Source organism: Phlebotomus papatasi, chromosome 2 (assembly GCF_024763615.1).
Source record: "Phlebotomus papatasi isolate M1 chromosome 2, Ppap_2.1, whole genome shotgun sequence".
Classification (NCBI taxonomy): Eukaryota; Metazoa; Arthropoda; class Insecta; order Diptera; family Psychodidae; genus Phlebotomus; species Phlebotomus papatasi.
The window spans coordinates 85,332,089-85,356,244 of record NC_077223.1 but is presented as its reverse complement, the minus strand read 5'-3'; the positions used below and the strand labels follow the sequence as shown (position 1 = coordinate 85,356,244).

The 24,156-nt window shown below is 34.3% G+C and overlaps 2 protein-coding genes across 5 annotated transcripts in view; both read left to right on the top strand.

Annotated features, from left to right (window-relative positions):
- Window positions 1-24,156, top strand: part of LOC129804832 (G-protein coupled receptor dmsr-1) — a 156,656-nt gene that overhangs the window by 124,596 nt on the left and 7,904 nt on the right. For all 4 annotated transcript variants that reach the window (XM_055852470.1, XM_055852471.1, XM_055852469.1 and 1 more), the window contains 3 exons: window positions 19,185-19,544; window positions 19,607-19,775; window positions 20,592-20,718. In XM_055852470.1, coding sequence (XP_055708445.1) covers window positions 19,242-19,544; window positions 19,607-19,775; window positions 20,592-20,718 — 599 coding nt within the window. In that variant the 5' untranslated portion in view covers window positions 19,185-19,241. The remainder of the gene's footprint in view (window positions 1-19,184; window positions 19,545-19,606; window positions 19,776-20,591; window positions 20,719-24,156) is intronic.
- LOC129804828 (zinc finger protein weckle) lies at window positions 3,465-6,084 on the top strand. Its single transcript, XM_055852462.1, has one exon. The coding sequence runs from the start codon at window positions 3,858-3,860 to the stop codon at window positions 5,625-5,627; it is 1,770 nt and encodes a 589-aa protein (XP_055708437.1). The 5' UTR covers window positions 3,465-3,857; the 3' UTR covers window positions 5,628-6,084.

Genomic DNA, 24,156 nt, shown 5'->3' with positions numbered 1-24,156 from the left:
ATTTCCTTGTGAAAGTATGAAGAATAATCTGATCAGCGTTAGTATTTTGGGTACATTCAATAAAATGATCAAGGAAATCCTATACAATATCTACGATTTTCTGGAAGAAATAGGAGAGAAGCCCTGAGCAATGTGGGCTCCTTGTATAGAAATGGATTTGTATTATTTGTATAAACAAATAAAATAAATAAGCTTTTCATATTTTATAGACCATATTATACACGATAAGGCGATGAAGTCCTGTGCCAAAATAGTCGGTCAAATCAAAGACAGCAATAGGCCATGCAGAAAGCGTAAGAAGGCAACGCCAGCAATTCCATTACCAAAGAACACTTCAGCAGTACCTGGGCCATATACTCAGCGAGATTTGAAATCGTCTGAATCTACTCATACATCTATCTATCATCTAAATCGTAAGCTGTGTAAGGTGAGTGTCTTTAATAATTTGTAGTCTACCAAATTATAAAAAAAAAACATACAATAGCACTATTGTAGTAAATTAAAGTAGCGTGTGCACGATGAATTTTCGATTCGTATGATATGCAGTCAGATTCAGAAGGATTCGGATTTCGTTTTTTTTCGTCGATGTCATTTCAAGATAATTTATTAATCAGGTGAAATGATAACTGTCTCATTGCGATCCATCGCTATTGTCAAATGTCCATTTATGGACAATCGAGATAATAACTTGCATTTTTGTCGCTAGTGTCGATAATTCTCGCCACTAGCTTATCGACGCCTCCGGACCTGTCGATTTGTACTTTCGAAGTGAAATTAAGTGAACATTTTGATTTTTTTTTTTAGTAAGTATCCTTTTTCCTATTTTACTCTTTACTAAATACTCTTTTACTCTTTAATATACACCTTTTTTTATAGATAGATAGATAGATTTATTTGCTCTTAAAACATCTGCGGCTGCCACCGACTTCAAGACCGACCTCATCGGGCAAGACGGCAGAAAATCCCGAATCACTCGTTGTATAGGCCATATTTATTTTCATATTCATCATTAGACAACATATGAATGTGTTTTGAGAAGCTTTGCAGATGGAAAGAGGTGGGTCTCAGCATTATTCTTTTTTTATGGAGCTTGGTCTATAAAAACAAAAAGAGGAATGGTTTCATAACCTATAAAACTTAGGCTGCTCCCCATCGAACCGGCAAACATCATCAACGTACTAAAACAAGGTCCCGGAAACACAACGATCATCTTTTCAAAGGATTCCAATTCTAAGGCTGTGGGAAAGATGTTTAACCTGTCCTGCAGTCCGGAAGATTGAGAAATACTGGGTAATTTTGAAGACAAATCTCAGGAAGCAAGCCAGACAGCCGAAAATTCGGCGGATTTTGCGAAGAAGTGGAAGAAAACGATCCATTATCGTGGAAAGGGCTTTGTCGTCAACTCCTTAATGAAGGGAATATTAAAAAAAATGCGGCGAGAAGCCATTAGTCTAAAAAAGAACCAAAATTTCAGAGAAATCCCAATAAAATTATATTTCCGTAAATATTTGTATTTTTTATATGCTGTGGGTAATTTTTCAGAGCCATTATTCAATGGAATATTTGGCACTCAATGGGTCAAGTGGTAGAGCACTCGCTCTATGATGCAAGTGTCCCGGTTTCGAATCCCCTTTAGGTCACCAGGAAGTTTTCTGGCGTTAAAGGTGTTCGGATTGCATCCAGTGAGCTTCACTGCACTTGACTCCACGGGGCATGGAACTGGCAACCTCATCCCGTACAAGAAAAAATAATACAGCATGTCTAGAAATCTCCTTGCGGGAAGGCCCAGTTCCTTCATGGAATGTCGCGCCAGCATTATTTATTATTAGTCAATGGGGAATTTCAGCGTGCACATTTATTTACGTAAATTAGCTAGGCATACCTATCTCTAAAAATCAAGTCATGCTCATGAAAATTTGGATGAGTGGCTAGTAACGGTTACTTTTTTTCAACTTTTCTTTCTAGGTGATCAACGATTCCTGCTTCTTTTGTAATTCATTATAATGTAAATAATTTTTCAATCACGTCAATATTTTTTATATATGTATCTGAACATTAAATTAATTTGAAGTTTAATTAGATTTTTTTTAAATTAAATGTATTATTTTTTTTTTAATTTTATTAAAAAAGTGAAGTTAATACATGAAATAAAATATTCTCTGCTATATATGACCAGTGTTATTACTTTAGTCTCAAGCTTGAACGATAATCTGAAGTACAAAAATTGCCTGAGCGCTTACAGAAAAGTATATTCTTTAATAGAATGGAGATATTTCATTAGGCATAAAAAAAAGAAGGTCGCATAGAATTGACATGTCAACTCCAAGAGATTCTTAGTATCATCGATATGACAATACTTTCGCCGCATTCGAAGAGTATAGTGCTAAAAGAGGATCTTCTGTTGCATCGCCATCGCTCTCTTCCAGCACCAAGTCATCAAGAGGAAACATTTCTTAACATCCATGAAATGCCAACGCAATGGTCTGCCAGTGGAATGCCATGGTACAGCTCTTACCATGTGGATTCCATTGGTATCCCATGCGAAAATACTGGCTGGTTTTCCGAGATCACCCATGGAGTGCCAGTGGAGTACCAGTGGAAATTACCCCGCCCAGGTAAAGCAGTTACCACTGGGTTGCCATTGGTATCCCATGGGAAAACACCGGCCGGTTTTCCGAGATCACCCATGGAGTGCCAGTGGAGTACCAGTGGAAATTACCCCGCCCAGGTAAAGCAGTTACCACTGGGTTGCCATTGGTATCCCATGGGAAAACACCGGCCGGTTTTCCGAGATCACCCATGGAGTGCCAGTGGAGTACCAGTGGAAATTACCCCGCCCAGGTAAAGCAGTTACCACTGGGTTGCCATTGGTATCCCATGGGAAAACACCGGCCGGTTTTCCGAGATCACCCATGGAGTGCCAGTGGAGTACCAGTGGAAATTACCCCGCCCAGGTACGGAACTTACCACAGGAATTCCCTTGGTGTCCCATGGGAAAATACCGGCCAATTTTCCGAGAGTACTCATGGATTTCCCATAGAGTACCAGTGGAAATTACCATGCGGCAGCTTTAGAATTTCAACGGGAATGCCCATGGATTTCCACTGGATAACACCACCACCGAGGCTGGTAGATTCCCATGGAAATTGCGTGACGCGCCAATGCAAAATTACAATGTACTTCTACAGGGGAATCCAGGGGGATAAAGGGTGGATTTCACCAAGTGGACGCATGGAACATTCCATTCTGTTACCAATTGAATTTCCATTGGATCGCGACGGATTTTTCTTATAGGGAGTTGAATATTTTCCTGTGATGGAATATGAATATGGCATTATGCATAGCCCCTGGAAGTGGAAGGTAAAACAAAAAAAAGTTGTGAATCGTTAATCGTTTCCTTTTTCAAATAAGATTCCAATACGCAACGGCGTGAGCATGCTCTTTGGCAGTAGTGTCGCCTCCATGTGGCCAGTCTGCAAAGCTTGAGCTGCTCATAAATGTCAATCAGTGTGTTGTTTCTCAGCATTTTCGTGGAAAATCACTGAAAATTCCACGAAAATTCACACCATTTCATTGTAAAAGTATACTGTGGTGCTCAAAGATAGTGCATCGGGTGAAAATTGCGTGGGAAATAGTCGTAAAAGTGCCATAAGAAGTGAAATAAGGGGCGATTGCAAAGGGCGTCTCAAGTGTCAAATCGGTGGCGGGGGGTTCAAGTTGTCAAAAAACCCGGAATATAGCTGCCTAACAAAAAAAGAAATTAGAAATTGAGAAAAAGAAACTTTGCCTGAAAACCCTGAAGAGAGAGAAAAGCATTGTACAGAGAGGTTTTCGTCCAATGTTTCTACAGATTCACCATGGAAAATTACACTGGCATGATGGAAAATGAGTACAATGCCGCTGTGGACTATGCTGCGGCCAATTTGTCTCAGGCGTTGGCGCAAAATCCCACCAATGAGGTTGGTGCCTTCCAAGGGCGTCCGGATGTTATGGACATGAAGCCGACGCAGCAGGAGGACTATGTACAGCGTGGAAGTATCATTGCGACAAATCTACGGGAGGAATTGAGTGAGTATGCATCGACAATTGAGCAGCAGGCTATAAGTCAGCCATTGCTGGCCCAGGAGGCTATTGAGAGTATGCCTCCTGGGCAGACAGATACTTGTCCACCGGTGGAGGAACCGCAGCCAGAGGCTCCAGCAGTGGCGCTTCCGGAAAGTGTTTCGAAGGCCTCGAGGGGACAGAGGGACTCAATTGCAGAAGTTAATGTTCAGGAAGCGGCAGCTGAAGCACCAGGAGAACCTGCAAAGGAGGAAGTGGCTGCAGATCCTGGAGCAGATCCCATCGAGGCAGGTCCTCAGGAGAACTCCAAGGTGCCCAAGGGAAGTGTCCAGCCAGTGGCTCAGAATTCCCGGAAAGAGGAAGAATTGGACAAGAATCAGTGTCGAGTGTGCACTTCCAAGGAAAATCTCATTGATATTTTCTCACCGTTGGAGGATTCGGTGATCAGTGACAAAATCCAACTGATCTGTCGAACGGTGAAAATCCTCGAGAGAGACTTCCTGCCGCATTTCATTTGCAATTCATGCGTGGAAAAGCTAAAAATAGCCCTGGAATTCAAAGCCACCTGCGAGAATACGGACCGGGAACTGAGGCAGAAGCTGAAGAGGAGTAAGAATAAGGTGCGAAGGAATACGGAATTTGTCATAATAGATGCAGATGTCTTTTCGGATTCCAATTCGGAGGAGAAGAAGAGGTCAGATGATGAGGAATTCCATCTGTCCGATGTGATTGAGTCACATTCGGACTCAGACAGTAGCTATAAGGGCGCTGAGAAGCCGAAGAAGTACAAAAAACGAGGACGTCAACCGGGTGCAACACCGGGACAGCGAAGGGGACGTCGACCAAGGAATGATGTTGTTTTTATTGCTGCTCAGACCAGTGATGCGGAAGAGACGCCGGAGACAAAGAGAAAATTCCGTGGAAAATCCCTGCAGTGTCAGACGTGTCAGGAAGTCTTTGCAAGTCCGGCCAGTCTGTCCAAACACTCCTGCGAGAAGCCAATAAAGCAGGAGGAACGTGATGTCCTGAATGACGACGATGAGGACGATGAAGAGGATAAGCCACTGTCGAAGAGATTGAAAAGCAACAGGACTAAGCAATCCGAACCCGTGGTGCATGAATGCAAATTCTGCCGGCAGACATTTAAAAATCTGACCGAATTGAAGCGTCACAAGAATGCCGAACATCGCGGTGAGAAGCCCTACCTATGTCGTCTGTGCAATAAAACCTTCAAATTGGCACAGAGTCTCAATGGCCATTTGTTGCGTCATGAAAATGAGGAGAGTAACATCTCATGTGCCCAATGTTGGAAGTACTTTCCCAACAAAAAAGAACTCCGGAAGCACGAAATGACGGCACATGCTGTGACATTCACATGCGAAAAGTGCAAGAGGAACTTTACATCGCAAACTCGACTAAATAATCATCGTCATCAAACATGCCCCGGAGTTGTGGTGGCCCCCAAGAAGCGTCAAGAAGTTGAGGCATCTGTAGTTGGACGGGATCTCTTCAAATGTGTGGCACCGATGACATCCACGTACTGGAGTGATTCATTCAGCGACTAATCATCACTAAGCGTGTGTTTTGCTTTTCTACTATTTTTACCCCCCAATTTCCTTCCCCTCCCTTTCTTATCAAACCCTTTCAAACAAAAAAAAAATGTCCTCCACATTGAGAATGTATCGTGTTTTCTGTGCAAATGCCATGAACGAGAGAGAGAAAGACGTAAGATAATAAATTTCTTATAATTAGTAAACAAAAATGCTTAGGACCAATCATTCCTTATCCTTCGACATGGGGGGACACATTTGATAAAGGACGCCACATGAATTAATAGCGTCATTATCTCACCTGAGCAAGAGGTCTACAGGAGGCCCCCGAAGGCACCGATGAGATTTTACAATGTGTTGGGCGCATTTTCTACACAACAGCAATTGTCTACTCTAAAATCTGATGCATTGTTTACTTTCTTATAAGTATCTGTAGAGAGAGAGAAATGGTAATAAATTCCTAATTTCAGTATTTCACGTTTTCAATCTGTTTACCATTAAAAAGATACGAGGGGAAAGGTTTGTATCAATTTTTGCAAAGGTATAAGTGGATTTTTTAACACTTTAAAACCCAAAGTGGCATTTTACTCCAATTTTAAGTTTGGAGCTTCATAGTAGGAAATCTATTCAATATTATACTAAAGTGATAACACTAATGTATAGAGAATTTAATTAGCTTTCGTTTAGTAGAAAAAAATAGTTGATGACTTTTATATTATTTAAAAAATTGGGAAAAAACCAAAAAATGGGCGTAGAGTACCAAATTGGCGTAATATATGCCACCTTTTTTATATGGAGTTGGCACGCGAAATGGACATTTGAATGGCTTATACTAGATAACCTAAAAAATGCTAATATTTTTGAGTTTTGTCACTATTCGAAAAAATCGTAAAAAGTACGTGAAAATGTTAAAATAATTATTAAAAATTTAAAAAAGTAAAATTGTTGTAGAATGGTAATGTAAAAAAAATTAGGTGAAAATTCACTTTTCGCTTTGTTTTTCTTTTTCGATTCCCAGTTGGAATTTCACATAAAATTTTCTTAAACAAAAGCACAAACTATATATGAGAATTTGAAAAATTTACAGGAAAAGATATAGATATCAGTTCTAAGATTCTTGCCAAATATCTAGGAAAAAGGAAATTCAATAGAAATTGCCTTTTTGCTACGAAAATCTGTAAAAATTCACTTTGGCATTTGTTGTCAATTTTCACAAAATTTATATAAAAGTGACAAAAAAAATGGGAAAATATTTATTGAAAAAATAATTTATGAGTTCTAGAACAGCTGTAGAAGTCTTACGGAATGAGAAACTATTGAAAAATTGCTTTTTTGTGGAGAATATCTGCACTGGCATTTTATGCCAGTTTGGTATTTTACGTGATTTTTTGGCTCGGGTTTTAAAGTGTTAAGCTATACCAAGGGGGAGATATTAGGGTGAAAATGTGTACACCACTTCCAGGCACTTCTACAATTTGCATGGAAAACCTCTTCACTAGGATTGGGAGATTTTTTTACATTTTACATCATATTTTACATAGTAAAAGAACCTTTAACATGTGCTACAGTAGAGTCTCCTAAATTCGAACGCTCGGGGGGTATTTTTGACATTTCTCACCTCCCAAATTCGAACGATTTTTTCAAAACAAACGAAATTTGTGTGAGATTAAATTGTACTTTGAATCAAATTCTCGCTACTTTCACGCAGGTCTTAGTGGTAACATACTTCCTTTTCATTTTATACGATCATATGTATGTAAACATTCAGGAAGAAGCACCACATAAGTATGATTTTCACTCATCCAGAATACGAAGTTTTTAACATAACCCCACAATTGACATTTTGAATCCAAACGTCATTCGAATTTGAGAGACTCTACTGTACATTTTTAACATGTAAGGTGTAAAGTTGAAATGTAAAAAAATGTAAAATTCACTAATATCCTTCAAATATCAAATTCGTCAAATTCTAATTTTTTATTTTTTCATAAGAATAACAATAATAATGCTGGCACAAGTTGTGCCGCACAACATTCCATGAAGGAACAGGGCCTTCCCGCAAGGGGATTTCTAGACATGCCAACAAGCATGTTTAACTAAAGCTTTAACGCAGAAAAATTCCTGGTGACCCAAAAGGGGATTCGAACCCGGGACACTTGCATCATAGAGCGAGTGCTCTACCACTTGAACCATTGAGTTATAAAGTATACTATGCAAAAATGTCACTCTTTCGCTGTACGAAGTCAAAGACAGAGCAGTCTTATCACTTCACATTTCATAAAAATCTGTAGGGTAATGCAAATAAAATTGTTCATCAGGGAAAATAAAGCCCACCAAAAAATACAAAGTGTTTTTTTTTTTGGATAATTTTTAAGAAAATCACCAAGAAAATATGTATATAATTCACAATTTGCATTTCTTCACTTTTATTTTCAAGTGTCAAATTATCTTAATCAGCTTATCGGCCTCCGCGAGAGGTGGTCGAGAATAAATCAGCGACTAATCAGTAATTAGCATATTTTTGGAGACTTTAAATCAGCTAAATCAGTAATCATAATCAGTAATTTGCTGGGATGTCCGAATTGGAAAGCAGATTTATAAATGTGTAATCCAGAGGTGTGCAAGAAACCGTTGAAACCGAATTAACGTCAAATCAAACATGTACGTCAATGGTCAAAACGCTACTATAACAAACTTATTTTGACGTTAATTCGGTTTCAACGGTTTCTTGCACACCTCTGGTGTAATCAGTAATCAGCTGAATCTGTGAATTGACCCCCTATTTTGTTAAGTGAATTGACACTTTTGCATAGTTCCACATGTCCAAGCGATTTGCAGTAGAGTTCCTCAAATTTGAACATTTGAGGGGTATAGATGACATTTTTCACTCCTCAAATTTGAACAATATTTTCAAAAACGTCACGGAATTCATGTAATATTCACTTTTCCTAAATTAAGGGAAATACCTTTAGAGAATTTTATCAATGTAATTTGTTGTTAAATAGGCGGAATTTGTTAAGGAAATTAGTATAATACGACAATATTGAGGAAACACCAGAGAAAAATAGTTTTAATTCAGACTCCATGGAAAATTTCTTTTACATAACCTCATAATAATTTACATAACCGTCGTTAAATTTGAGGAGTTCAAATTTGAGGAACTCGACTGTACTTCAAAATGCTCCATTTTGATGAAAATTTCTCAAAATGTTGACAAATTTTCCTTTCTATGTCATTGAAAACAAAGACAGCTCCTGCGTTTCTTGGTATTACACACGGCTCTTCGTTATCCGGCTGACGTGAGGACAAAATTGCATTTAGGTTTGTTTTTTAATCTGTGATACTGTTTTTATATTTTGTACTGTATGTTGTATGAATTTGCTTTCTGTCGAAAAAAAAGCAGACTTTTCTTCGTGGTGTGTTTACGTTTCATTTTTTATCACAAGTATATGTATCAAAAATGTTTTTAATACATCAACTGCCAGAGTTTGGCAGCTGTCACCCGGATTTCGAAGTGCCGGATAACAAAGAGCTATTGTGTGTACACGTACAGTCAGACACTTGATCTACACGCCACTGGTCAAAATGTCGAATTTCTCCAATCAATCTCAAAAATCCTTCGAATTTGTAATCTAATATTTCCTAACTATTCAAAGATCAATTATTATCATCGTAATTCGTCCTGAAGAATCACTGTCTCTGTTTCTTTCCTATAGATAAATTCTCTTGTAACAGCTTTTTTCTAATTTTACAATTTTACAGTCGAATTCCTCAAATTGGAACGACGGTTGAGTTCAAAATGTAAAATTTAAGGTTATATGAAGAAATTTTTTGCGTTGAGTCTGAATTAGAACCATTTTTCTCTGATTTTTCCTCAATATTATTGTATTAAATTTACTTCCGCAACAAATTCCATTTATTTCACAATAAATTACATTGACTATTCTCTAAAATTATTTTTCTTAAATTTAGGAAAAGTGTATTTCCCATGAATTCCGTTACGTTTTTGAAAATATTGTTCAAATTTGAGGAGTAAGAAAATATCATCTATACCCTCGTCTATACCCCATATCAGAGGCGTGCAAAAACCGTTAAAACCGAATAAACGTCAAATGAAACATGTTTCATTTGACGTTTATTCGGTTTTAACGGTTCTTGCACATCTCTGCCTCAAATGTTCAAATTATATACAGTAGAGTCTCTCAAATCTGAATCTCTCAAATTCGAACGCCGTTTGGATTCAAAATGTCAATTGTGAGGTTATGTTAGAAAGTTCGTATTCTAGGTGAATGAAAATCATTTTTATGTGTTTTTTCCTGAATGTTTACATACATTATTATTGTATAAAATGAAAAGGAAGTTTGATACCACTAAAGCTTGCGAGAAAGTACGAGAATTTGATTCAAAGTACAATTCAATCTCACATAGATTTCGTTGGTTTTGAAAAAATCGTTCGAATTTGGGAGATGAGAAATGTCAAAAATACCCCCCGAGCGTTCGAATTTAGGAGACTCTACTGTATTGTTAAATATTATTAATTATTAAATATATATTGCTTTTATCTTTCCCCAAGGATGTCACTGTTTTTATATAGGGTATTTACAATTAATTATTTTCATTTATATTCTAACCTAAGATTTCATAAGCAATTTTACCGAAATATTTGTTGCATTTACAACCTTTGGGGGTCCTGGTTCGGTATAATTATTATATAATTGAGATTTGCTTCTTGTATTTATGATTAGAAGCTAATGAACTTTCTGCATTTGTTAAATAAAATCCAGCAATTACTGCAAATATGTTTTGTTTACCAAACCACGTAATCAATAATATTGAAGAAAAGTAATCAATGGAACAAAGTAATCAAGCAGTCACATTCACATTTCCACCTCATCCTATTGCTTTCTAATGAAAATTCCAGCTCAAACTACCACATTCCCCCCTTAGCATTATACCCTTACGTCTTCCAACAGACAAACCATTGTCTTGTCTCTAAGAAATCATGAGCAGAATTTTAATTTAACACCGAGCAGATTTGCAGAAATTCCTTGATTTCACAAGAAAGGAATGGGCGGAATTGAGATTCTGTGGACGTTGATGCTGCGAGGGATTTGGAACATGTGCCTTTGACCCTTTCCTCATAGCCTCTTTGTGCCTGCAACAGGTGAAGATTTTGGACAGTAAAAAAAGAAACAAAGAAAACAGATCCTTTTTTCTTGGTATTTTCTTCTACCGTGGAAAATGCCTTAAGACTGTATTAATTATTTCTGTAAATTGTTGAGTAGGAAGTGTTTAAATAGAGTGGGAAAAAATATATCTGTAAAAGAGAAAGCATTAAAAAAAGCTCCGTAAGTATGAGAAGCATGTAGATATTTGAAGTTTATTATTTTCCACAAAGAATAATATAGAAAATGGACAATGAAGAGTCCTCTAATGGTTTCTATTAAGATTAATAAAATCCAAGCTAAGAAATAAGACGTGAAGGAGTGGTCTATTCCTTTGCAAAGGACACTTTATTGGCAATTGTTCAGTGAAGTGAATAGGTTTTGAAGTTCAATTAAGTCAAATGAGAATAAGGCAAACTGAAAAGTAAAGTGTCTTTTATTGGAATGAATTTTAATATATCTGTAGAATTTCTGCTTCAATAATTCTGTGTAATTCCATTGCCATTACAATTTTTAAAAGTTAATTTAAGAAACTCTTTGAGCTTTACAGTCTTTTAAAGTTTTATTGTGTTCTAGATTGTAGAATGATTTATACAACATTAATTCACTCACTTTTGAATTTTAAAATCTTACAATAAAAATTAATAAGAGTTTGTTTCATTTCCATTCAATTGGCAAGCAATTAGTTCTTCCACAAGTTACTCAAAATTAAGGCAATGTATTGATTAAGTATACTTATTAAAAGTTTAAGAATTAATTTTACTTTTCGTTTTAGCCGAAATAATTTCATTACTTTTTTACGTTACCAAAAGCTTTAAAAAAAATGTGAGTAATGAATTAAGTGGCATAACGCTCGCCCTGTAATTCGGATTTTGCGTAGGGACAATATTGACAACAAATAAATGTGTTTATAGATAATAGCATCAATAAAATTTTGATTTTTCCAGATTTTCCTCCAAATTTCTACTTTAATTTAGCAGAATATTCACGATAAAAAAAACTTGTAGAATTTTTCAATAACATCGTCTCTCTGAATAAAATAAAATCTTACGTGACATATCGTTGGTTGCGTCTACATCTGTCGTATCTGCATTTCTTTAGTGTCAGCATTTAACGCAAGAGGGGACGTCTGTATTGTAGCTTGCACCGAATGCAGATACAAAACAAATGCAGATACGACAGAGGAAGCCGCAACCGACGATGTTACACAACTTAAATTCAAAAAGAGGCGTGGCCTATTTTTATTTTATTGCATTTATTTTATTTAGCTAAAATATTAACCTGTCATTCTTGATAGTAGATCAGACTTCACGAAATTTATCTAAAATTATTTATAGACGGACTTTATCTTTCAAATAAAAGTTATTGGGTTTGTGCCATAAGTTAGTTCCATTTTTAAACGGAACTAAAAGCTTAGGGTCAATCCATCTCAATTCAGACGGGATAAACGAAAATCGGATTCTTCATGGTCTCAGATATTTTAAAAATTTTACATATGTAAAATACACACAAAAATAGTATAAGGTAAAGTACCCTCGAGTCGACCGGTTCCACGATTCCACCGGGTCCTCGATTCGACCGGTGGTCAATATTTGAATGTTTTAATGGTGAATTTCTATAAAATTGTCACTGATTCGTATTTATTTATGGAATAATTGGCCTAATAATGTTAGATCATACGCCAAAAAAAAGTGTAAATACAAATAAATTGAATAAATAAGTCTACCGGTAGAATTGAGGAACCGGTCGACTTGAGGGCACTTTACCTTACACATATGTTTTTTTTTCTTTTTCCAAAAATATCCTAGCTCCAGATACAGGGTCTCGCACTTCATTTCTCACTTGCGATTTTTGACAAAAATTTTATAGTGCTCTGTCTCAGAAACAGGTTGAGATTTTTTATTATTTCTTTTGGACTATATGTTCAATTTTTTTCATGATAAACTACTGATTTTTTTAATCAAAAAATTTTTTTTTCTCAAAGAAGGATTCTAAAAAAATATATTTATATATATTTTTTTATTGTTGATCAGTACATAACATTGATTACTGCACTCGCTGAAAAGGAGAGCTTCCACTTTTGGGTTACACTCTTCTTAGAATAAATAAAATTTTAGAACACTTTCAAAATTAAATAAAATCAGTTAGACTCAAAATTGGAAGTTCAACTTTTCAGGGAATGTATAGTAATTCTATATAATACATAGGTAATGAACAGTTAAAAAATCAACATTTTTGGAATTGGCGCTTTTATTTATAATCTGATTTGTAAAAAAAGTGTTTTATTGACAAAAATAAAATTTTGAAACATATTTAACAGATGTGATATGTTTTTTTGTTTTCTTTTTTTTTCAAAGAATATTTTTTAATTTTTTTTTTGAAAAGTTTAAAAAAAATTTAATATTCCAGTTAAAAAAATCAGCACATTAACACAAGTGTCGAATGTTTCTTAAAATTTATTTTTGTCGTCAATAAAAAGCATTCTTATATCAAAATATAAAAAAAATGAAAAACAAAGTGTATTTTAAATTTAAATTTGAATTTCAGAAATTTGAAAATAAGTATTTCCCACTTAGGCACTGCTGCGATGAGGTGTTGCAGCCCGTCATTTTGTTTTTTTTTTTTTTTTTTTTTTTTCAAAAAAAAAACATTTTAGTATACGGGGAGGTGGGGCACCTTTGAAATTGAAATTTTAAGCCTATTAGGTGAGATTCTTAACAATCTCACCTACTATAATCCTAACAAAATTTCATGTCGTCCGATCGACCTCAAATTTGGCCAAAATGTGTTTCAGCACTTCCTGATCACGAATATATATGTGGCTAATTTACGTTCCCGGCCGGCCGGCCGGCCGCTCTTTGGAGCTTAATAGCTCCTAAACTAAAAAAGATATCGACTTGCGGTTTTCGGCAAAGGTTATATATCGGGTGAAAATTGCAACTTGGTGCATAGACCCCCCACCCCCCACCCCTCCTTCCGCCATTTTGAAGACCCCCCTTTTTTTGTTTTCTCAATAGCTCCGCCCCTATGGCATTCAGCGGACTCAAATTTTAGTATGTTATAGCTGGGCCTTAGAGCTTTCCATCAATACCAAACTTAAGGTCCCCCGACCCCCCTGACCCGAGCTATAAGGGTCCAAAAACATTTCTTAAAATGGCCATAACTCCGGTTCTAATTGTCAGAATTTAAAAAGTGAGGGCTTTTTGGAAAGCTCTCGTGAAATGCCACTTCCCCTTCTAACATCGCAAGTTCATAAAACCACCGCTAGGGGCGCTATTATTAAAAAGAAAATTTTTAAATCTTAAAAGTTAAATAACTCAAAAATTCCATTGTGCATCGGGCTGAAAATTTAGTATGTTGTAGCCGGTAATTATACCTATCAAACAAAAAAAACCTTAAGTCGATCCATAACCCCTGACCCGAGCTATAAGTGGTCAAAGTTCGAACATTCACCGGCCTCTATCTCCGGTTCTAATTAACATAGCGACCTAAATTTTACCTTTTTGGTTTCGTCTCGATGAGCACTTTCAGATGGAAGTTCAAAAAGTCACCACAGGTGGCGCTGTGATAGCGTCAAAATTCATCGAAATTCAAAGTCACTTTTCTCAAAAACGGCATTGTGCAAGTTAATGAAATTTTAGTATGTTGTAGTCCAGTCTAGGACGTTTCCAAAATGGTGCGTATGCGCGCTGTGGTTTCAATAGAACCGGAGATATGAGGGGTCAAAGTTCACGAAATTCAAAAAATCATATCTCCGGTTCTATGTGACCGATTTTAATGAATGAGGGCTTAAACGAAAGATCTCACCAAATTCTACAACTTTCTAGAATATTTGAACTTCGTAGGACCAACTCCAGGGGCGCCACAGTCGAAAAACCAATTTCAATATCACATAACCTCAATTATCTCGACTGTCGCTGAACCGATTTTGATGATTACTTCAACATAATTGTAGAGCACATTTGTCTCTACATTTCGTCCATACATCATTTTCCGCTCAGACTACGCTATCACTCCGATTTTGCCGTTTAAATGTGAAAAAATTGATTTTTCCCATAATAACGCTTTGAAATCACTCAGATGCCAATTTGATTGCCTCTACTCCACCAAGACACTTAAAATAGGGGTTTAAATGGAAAATCCCGCAAAATACAACAATTCTTTGATATAGTTGAAGTTCAACAAATGACTACTTGGGGCACTCTGGATGAAAAAACAAGTTAAGAAACAAAAAACCTCGCTTATCTTGGCTTCTGAGTAATCGATGAGTTCAAGTTCTACAGCAAAATTATAGAGAACATTCTGGTCTACATTTCACCCATATAACACTTTTCTGTCAGTTCATCCAAATCCTTGACATTTTGGTTCAAATACAAAACTTGTATAATTTCACGAATTTGATTCAAGATAACTGAATGGCGTCTCCCTACTTCAGCATCAAATCGAATTTGCATGCACTCCGAGTTAGCTCACGTTAAGAATCTCACCTACATAAGCCGGTTAGGATTATCTGTCCCTTTTTATATAAAATTGAGCCTTATCTTGATATAATTTAGCTGCACAAACATATTGAGAAGCTGAATTATATCACAATAACACTCAATTTTATTTAAAACTAGGTATAAAATCGCAATTTCAAAGGTGTCCCATTTTCAAAGGTGCCCCACTTCCCACTAATATATACACCAAAACTTCCAAGAAGATTGATTGTTTTTTTTAGTCAAAAAAAAATCTTTTAAAACAGCTCATTTTTGGCTTCTTAATAAGAGGAACCCCCTTAAGTGAGACACTATCACTCATTAAAATTTATAAATTTTGTATAATAATTATCATATTTGTAATATAGAATTTTAAATAATTCTTCATTGATTAGGTGTAAGGTATAATTATTCTCATAATAGCCCATTTGATGTGAGATTCTTTACAATATCACTTGGTTAGGGGAAAGTGCCCATGCTTTGCACGGTCCCAAGCTTCATAATGACTGAATTTTTCAATGTTTTTCAATAAATATGATTCATCGCACCCATATTTTAAAAACTAGTGGAAAGTATCCTGTTTTTAAAATATCTTTTGGTGTCTCATTTCTTCAGGGTCATAGGAAAAAATTAGTCATTACAAATCTTGGGACTGTGCAAAGCATGGACACCTTCCCCTACAAAAAAATCTAGTTATACTAGTTGCGTACTTTATTTTAATCTTTAAAAGCACTAAACAGTTTTTCTAGGAATTTGCTTTTTAAATTCGTTACCGTTTTAAGTTCATTAAAATTCATTTCTTGCACATGAGAGAGTTAAATTGTCATTTGCGAAAAGCATATTTATCCTAGGAAATATTTATATTTCATTGAAGTGGTTTTGTTAGGGTTTTCCTGAAGTTTATAAATCAGTAATTTGATATTACAAATTCACCTACAACCAACCTTTATCAAAAACCTCCCACAAATTAATAATTATACCAAGCTTATGTACCTATATAGTTTATGCGTGAACTCTGAAATTCATGCCAAAAACCCAGATAACATGTCAGTATAGAATGTCTCTATAAATAGCTTAGAATGATTAATTCTTCTCACCAGATGATGTATTGAATATGAGTAGAAGCCACAGAAATTGAGACGCAATTTCCAATGTATAGCTTCAAGTTTGTTGTTCTCCATGCGATTCTTGGAAATTTATCATCTCCTTTCCGTTTAAGTCCCTACAATTCTCAATATTCTCACGGAAAAGAGTCGCCTGCAGGAAATATTATCTTTCTGCGGGATGTTCTATATATAATATAAGCAACTTAATGAATCACCTAATTTTAGAAAATACCTGAAAGACCCAAAAGGACGGAAGATCTGTTTCTAATTACCCTAAATTTTCGGACTCATCTGAAAATCCATAAATCTTTCGCACAATCCCATCCAAGTCAATTGCAGGATTATGTCACAAATGCTTAATCTATAGATTAGATGGGGCAGGGGCAGCTCTTCACGTACGAAAGGCATTTCTCAAGGATCAACATGACGCGTGAGTGACATGGAAGAAATCCTGGCGGGAAATCATTCCAGCCACTCACGATTTTCATCTCAAAGTGGATGAATAAAAACGTGACCAATTAGCCGATAACTGTGACAAATTTAGAAACAATCTCCGGTCTTATTCTTTCGAGACAAATCTTTCCAAATAGAATTATGTCTTGTCAGATTGATTTTCCCATATCAAATATTCATGAGGATAATTGGTAAGGGTGTATTGTGCTTCATTCGTCATTTCATGACTTTTCGAGTTTTTACAAAATGTTTCATTAACTCAAAAATTTATCAAAAAATGAAAAAGCTTGACAAAAATTAAAAAAAAGATATATGTGGCGGAAAAGCGATTAATTCACAAAGAGATGTTTCCTATTATTTGCCAGCAATTAAATCAATTGCTTTTTATTGAATTTATGATATGAACCAAATTAAAAAATAACTGCACGCCAAAACCGATTAAGTTTGTGATGATTGTGAAGAATCCATTCATTTTTTCATCCATCCATCTAGGGTGAATTAAGCTAATTCAAAACCTGCTCCAAATGGAAATTTTTCGCTACTCCAAATGGAAACGTCACTGTTTTCATGATTAATACAGTACTAAATTACTATATTTATATATTTTCTATACCATAGTTTTATTATTTAGTTAAGTTTGCTCCAAATAAAGCGAAAATCGATTAATATTCACAAATTTTAATTTGTTAATTTCTCAGAAAAATTCAAAGTGTACCTTTTCACCATCGAATTTTTCAGCGATCGACCATGTTTTCCAATGAAAAACGCAATAAGACTGTTGTTTATTGGTTTTGTTTAACTTTAATGTCATATTTCTGGATAATTGTAGTTAAATTCAGTGATAATCTTTATTGTTAACAGTACGTGAAATTTTCAAATGAAATAATTACCTATTTCGTGAACAGAAAGGGTTTTTTTGAAGTATCTACAAATGCTTCAATAGGAAATCCCAGAAATATGATTTTTTGGAGAGATTTTCTTATTGTTTTAGATGGGAAAGGAGAAAAAACCGAGAATAAGAACAAATTCTGCACTCAAGAGCAACTCAACAAGGTTTTGGAAGCCTTTCGTCGCGGATTCACTTACAGTGTCTCCAATTAGAAACTTTCCCTTGTCTCCATTTGGATTAATTTGTTTCCAATAGAAGCATTTTACACTCGTGTATTTTTCTTGTATTTAAGAAGTTTTCAAATTATATTTAAAGAATTTTCACTAAAAAGTAACATTCTAGAATAGTAAAGGAGAAAATTTATGTAACTCTCTTCAGAAAAAATATGAACTTAATGTGTTGAATCTTCTGTCAAAGTTAAAGCGTCTGGAAATTGTTTTGAATTAGGACATTTACCACATTTACCCTATAATCATTAAATCTTAAAAAAGAAAAAGGTTTTTTATTTGCTGATTCTTATTCCTTGATAAAAAAAAATTGAAATTCAAATTAATTTCTTTAAGTCATATTAAGTAAAAAGTACCGATAAGCTATTTTTTTTAAAGAAGTTAACCATCAACATATTAGTATTTCTGAGAATCTTGACCTTAACCCTTTAACGACGAGACAGTTTTCGCTGACCGAAAATCAGCAATAAAAATGAAATCGATAAACAAAACTTATGAAACGTCTTATATCTAACCTTCGAAAAGCCAACAGAGTTCTGATTTGGTGTATTTTTTGTCTCTATGAACGATAGGGACAAAAATAGCCCAAAAATTTAAATAAGTTTTCAGACTATACCAATGACCGTTAATTTTCACTCTAATAAAAAATATTATGTTTGAGTATTATAGTTTCTTTTTCAAAACGGTTTTGCTTAAAAAAATTGGAAGTATAAAAAATAATTCAAATCAATTTTCAATATGAGAATTTAACAATTCGTCATTTTTTAGCTTAAAAGTTTACTATATAGCAAATAGCTGGAGATTTGCAAAAAATATTCTAGATTCCTTCAACCTTCTGCTTTGCAATTACGTACAAATATAAGAAAAACATAAATTCAGGTAAGTCGGGAAAAATTATTTTCTTTATGGGACACCAGTGCAGTGTTCCAATACTCCTTAAAAGGTTAATGGAAGTCTCAAACTGAAATAAAAACAATCTTTTAATTTATGTCCTTATTTGTTTATTTGTTTATATTTATTTATTTAGAATGACAATGTGTGCTATTGAGATTAAATCCCTTGAAAACACAGAAACGATTTAAGCAATTGAAAAAACAGTTAGCGCCCCCCGCCGTCTTAGCGTTAGTGAACATTGAATGTGGGCTAAAAGTAATCAATCCACCCTACTTAAAGTGAAGACAAACATATCTTTCAAGATCAATTTAAGATTTATTGATTTGCCTAATGTTGCACGAAATTCTTTTCTATTTTCAGTTTTCTCCTTGACCATCAAGAGACGCAATTTTTGATGAGTAACACTAAAATGTCAGAATGACCAGTGGTATAAATATTACGGAATTGATCCAACAGCATGTTAGTAAATTTACGGGAGACACAATGATGCATCCGGAGAATGCAGAAACTCCTTTGGCTCTCCACCAGAATCTCTCCAAATACCTCAATGCTTCCAATCACATTCTCTCAGACTACAATATCACTGAAGACCATGTGAATGAGTTTGTGCGTCTCCTGGGAGAAATAGGGGCTCAAAGGGACTGCTCCAGCTACTGCGCGGGTACTCTGAGGAATATCTTCACGGGTTACAGGTCGTTTCACGGGTACATCTCTCTTGTGGTTAGTATCATATTAACATGTCGCTTTAAGGCTCCTCACTGTGAACATTTCACTAATTGCAGATCTGTATCTTTGGCACAATTGCGAATATTCTGAATATTATCGTACTGACGCGGAAGGAGATGTGTAAAGCGCCCATTAACATCATCCTGAAATGGTTGGCGGTCACCGATATGATAGTCATGATTGAGTATATTCCTTTTTCCACCTACATGTACCTCATATTCCCAGGTAATTTGCAAGGTATTGTCTGTCATGAGCACACAAGGACATAACATCCTCTATTCTCCTGAAGGATATATTGTTTCATTTCTGAGAAAATGACACCCAGTGATGATACTCCTTAAATACAGTACCATCAATTTACTTAAAGTAGAATATCCTAATTCAAAACTCGCTTCTAGTGGGAACATTTAAATTTATTAACATTAATAATTAAATAAAAAATTAGTAAGTGTGCCAAATTTCGGCATAGTTGCATGCAAGCGTCAAAGTCTTAAGTTTGAAATGTAATATTAAATTCAAATTGATTTTTTTTTATTCTTTCTTCTGAAAGAGAACTGCTGGGAACCCTGTAAAGAGTTTATCGTCTTTATTTACTCTAAAATCATTCTCAATACATTTTAAAATGAATAAAAATATAGACACAGCTTTGGTACCCTATTTCGGCCACCTTCATTCTCATAGTTCCTTGCCCTTCAGGAATTCTTCCAATGCCTTTTTCACGTCATCTCGTTTGTCGAAGCTACATTTTTTGTTATTCTTTTGCATTGTATAATCTCTAGAGTACGTAAAATCTAAAAGTTCATGGAAATTAGAGGAACAAAAAAGGTGGCCGAAATTGCAACCTGGCCGGAATTTGGCACACTTACCCTAACTATGTTTACGACAATGCTTCAATTATGTAAAATATATTTTTTTAAACTTCTTAAAGTATCATCACTGAACACAATACTAAACTTTTTATAAAATTTAAAAAATGTTAGTTAATTTGAATAAAAAATTAAAATTTTGATTGATCATATATAATTCTTAAAATATTCACAGGAAAGCGAGAATTTAAGTACTCCTGGGCTGTTTATCTACTCTTTCATATGCACTTATCACAAATTCTCCACACAATTTCCATCTCATTGACTGTCACACTTGCAATTTGGCGATATATTGCCATCAAGTAAGTAAGAAACACTAACAAAACACACTTATAACTTTTCTTTTCGAACATTTGTAGATACTGAACTAAATTGTAATAATGTAGATACTTTGATAAATACTTATTGTTGTAAATTAGGATAATTTTATTGATTCTTATTTTTATATAGAAGTGTATACGTAAGTTTTGTAACTATAAATCATTGAGAAGTAGGTAGAATTTAAGCATGAATTTTAACAATTCTTCTGCAAAAATTTGTTTATAAATAAATCACTGGAGTAAATCATTATGCAAGCGTAGGAATTTCATAAGTACGACAGTTTGATATTCACATTTGTCTTTTCATAAAGTTACTTTATAAACTCTTTGCGTATCCAATTAAATAGCAACTATATAAAAGAGATTTATAGGAAATTCAGCATAGAACAACAAGGACATCTTTAGCACAAGAACTTTTTATTGAACTTTAGCAAAGTTAAGGGCACGTAGAATGCGTAGGTCATATTGAGTGGGGTCGACAGAGTATCATGGTAACTATCTCCATGGTCTTTTGTATCAAATTGAAATTCCATGATGCTATAAATATCCTTTATAACGGAAATTACAATATATTAATAATTAACTTATCCTACAATGAACTTATTGCAAATTAATGCTCACTCAAGCAAAGGGCTTCCCTTTTATAAGTTTGAGAAGAGCTTATTTCCTCAAAGAATTTCTTTCCTCATTAATATGTCAGTGCCGGAATTCTCTCAAATACCCAAAGAAAAGTTTTCAAGAATTTTTTTCTCGGATACTCTAATACGTTTTTTCATTGAAGTCTTTGAGAGGAGATTTATTATAGTAAAAAAATCTAAATGACATTTCATAATCCAACAAAATTTAACGCAAAGCTTTATTTCTCATTAGACTTTATTATTTTTCAGAGGAAAATTATGTGTAACAGACTGAATATATTAAGGCAATCGTAAACTAAAGCTGATACATATTAATTTTAAATAGTAATTATAATTTAATTTAATATAGCAAATTAAAAGTAAATAAATCATATTTTTGATAAGCATGAATACTTTTCGTAGTTAATATTGGCAGCAATGACTCAAAATTACTAATTTCTTTAATTAATTCAGCTTATTAAATTATGATTTAAAAAGATATACTTAAAAATTGTTTTAGAAAAAAAAGGCCAAACTGTTGGAAACTTAATTATATCATTTGTTGACATTCAGTCAAAAGCTTAGGTAAACATTTATGTAACACCTGAATAAATTTAAAATATAGATTTAGTCTGAATTGTCAATAACTAAAAATATTAAAGGTTATAAGGGTTATAGGTATTATACAAAGGAAACACATCAGCATGAATTTGCAGAACAATAATTTCTCTTTTAAGTCTCATAGGAAAATTAATAGAAATTCCCATTATTCGAAGGCATGAACGTTTGAAGAGAAAGTACTTTCCCATACTATCCACAGTATCCTACTATCCATGGTTTAACTTATTTCCTGACAGGAAATATTTATTTTTTAACTTCTGATGAATCTAGGGTAAATGTCCTAATTCAAAACCATTTGTATACGCTTTAATTTTGGCAGAAGATTCAAAACATTAAGTACATATTTTTTTCTGAAGAGAAATACATGAATTTGCTCCTTGACTCTTCTAGAATATTACTGCTTAGTGAAAATTCTTTAAATATAATTTGAAAACTTCTTAAATATAAGAAAAATACGCGAGCGTAAAATGCTTCTATTGGAAACATATTAATACAAATGGAGACAAGAGAAAGGTGAAAAGGTACACTTTTAATTTTTCTGAGAAATTAACAAATTAAAGTTTGTGAATATGAATAGATTTTTGCTTTATTTGGAGCAAAATTAACTAAATAATGAAACTGTGGTATAGAAAATTATATTAATAATAATTTAGTACTGTATTTATCATGGAAAAAATGACGTTTCCATTTAGAGTAACGAAAAGTTTCCATTTGGAGCAAGTTTTGAATTAGCTTAATTTACCCTATAGTAAAATATTTTTTTTTTACTAAAAAAGATCTCAAAGAGTCATATCGCAACTATTGAATTTCTAAAGTTTTTAATTATTTTTTTTCTAAAATTGAGTTTAAATGATTTTTTATGTTCAAGAACTTATATAAATTTTTTATAGTGTTGAAAAAATTTTAAGAAAATATACTGTTTTTTTAGTTTACGGGACCCACGGAACCCCTTAACGAATATGTACAGTACAATTCAGTTACGTTCTTATACGAGTTTGCAAAATTTATAATATTGTAAAATTTGCCAAAATAAATAGAAATGAAATTACAGTTTTGTTTTAACCCTTTTTAAGGACGAGAGGGTCAAAAATTTAGGGTCAGAAAAAATAATTTTTCCTGGCTTTTTGAAGTAAAATATGACTTTAGATTGCCGTAGGAAAATTTTTGGGTCACCGGTGACCCAGTCGTCCTTAAAGAGTAAACTAGGGATGAATAAGTGTTATGATCAGCAAGTAAACCATGAATGGAAGATCGGCTAATTGGTGACGATCAATCGTTCTAATAGGGCCAATCCGTATCAATGATTGAGTAGTTGGCAGCCATAGTAAAGCATAGAATGGGAGACTTTGTTTACTATCTGATTTCATCAAAATATAATGCCCAACACACAATAACTTTTGTATGTAAACATGTTTCAAAATTTCCTATGAGAGAGAGCGAGATAACTAGATCTCGGTTTCATTCACTCTCGTTGAAATGACAAAAACATGTTTACGAAACAAAAGTTATTGTGCGTTGGGCATAGGGGAAAGTCGTCTGCCTTCAAACGAAAAATGGAGTTCCAAATTTAAGATTTTTTTCTGAAGAATCCACAAAATGGATTTTATTTTCTACTACACCAAAAAATTCTCTTGTTCATTCGGCGTATATGATTACCTCATTTAGCACTCGCAAGTCCTCAGTTTTTCCTTCTGAGGAAATTAAAAAAGTGATGTCGATTTGTATGAAGGCAGCTGGCATAGTCTGCCTTCAAACGCGAGGCAGCTGCCTTTAAATGTTTTTTTTCACTGAGAATATTGAATCAATAAAACTAAATGGGTTATAAATGATTAGATTGAAGCCTAACGCACTCACTAAAATCATCACTGCAGTCAAAAGACATTAAACAATAACTTTTTTTTCACATTTTTCTGAAGAACTGTTTTGCACATGAAAATTTGGAAGAAAAAGCCATTGAAGTTGAAAATTGTCAATTTGAAACATCCCGGTCGGAGCAAGATAGCAGGTTATAAATATTTGTATGACGTTCGTCGGAGAAAAGTAGGAGTTCGATTTCACATGTTTTGATGTATGGAAAGATAGGATTTAAAGGCACACGACATTAGCATTTAAAGGCTGCTGCAGGGTGATATTTGCAAATTTTTGCCACCCACAAAAATTGTGTCATCTGAACCAAAATGTA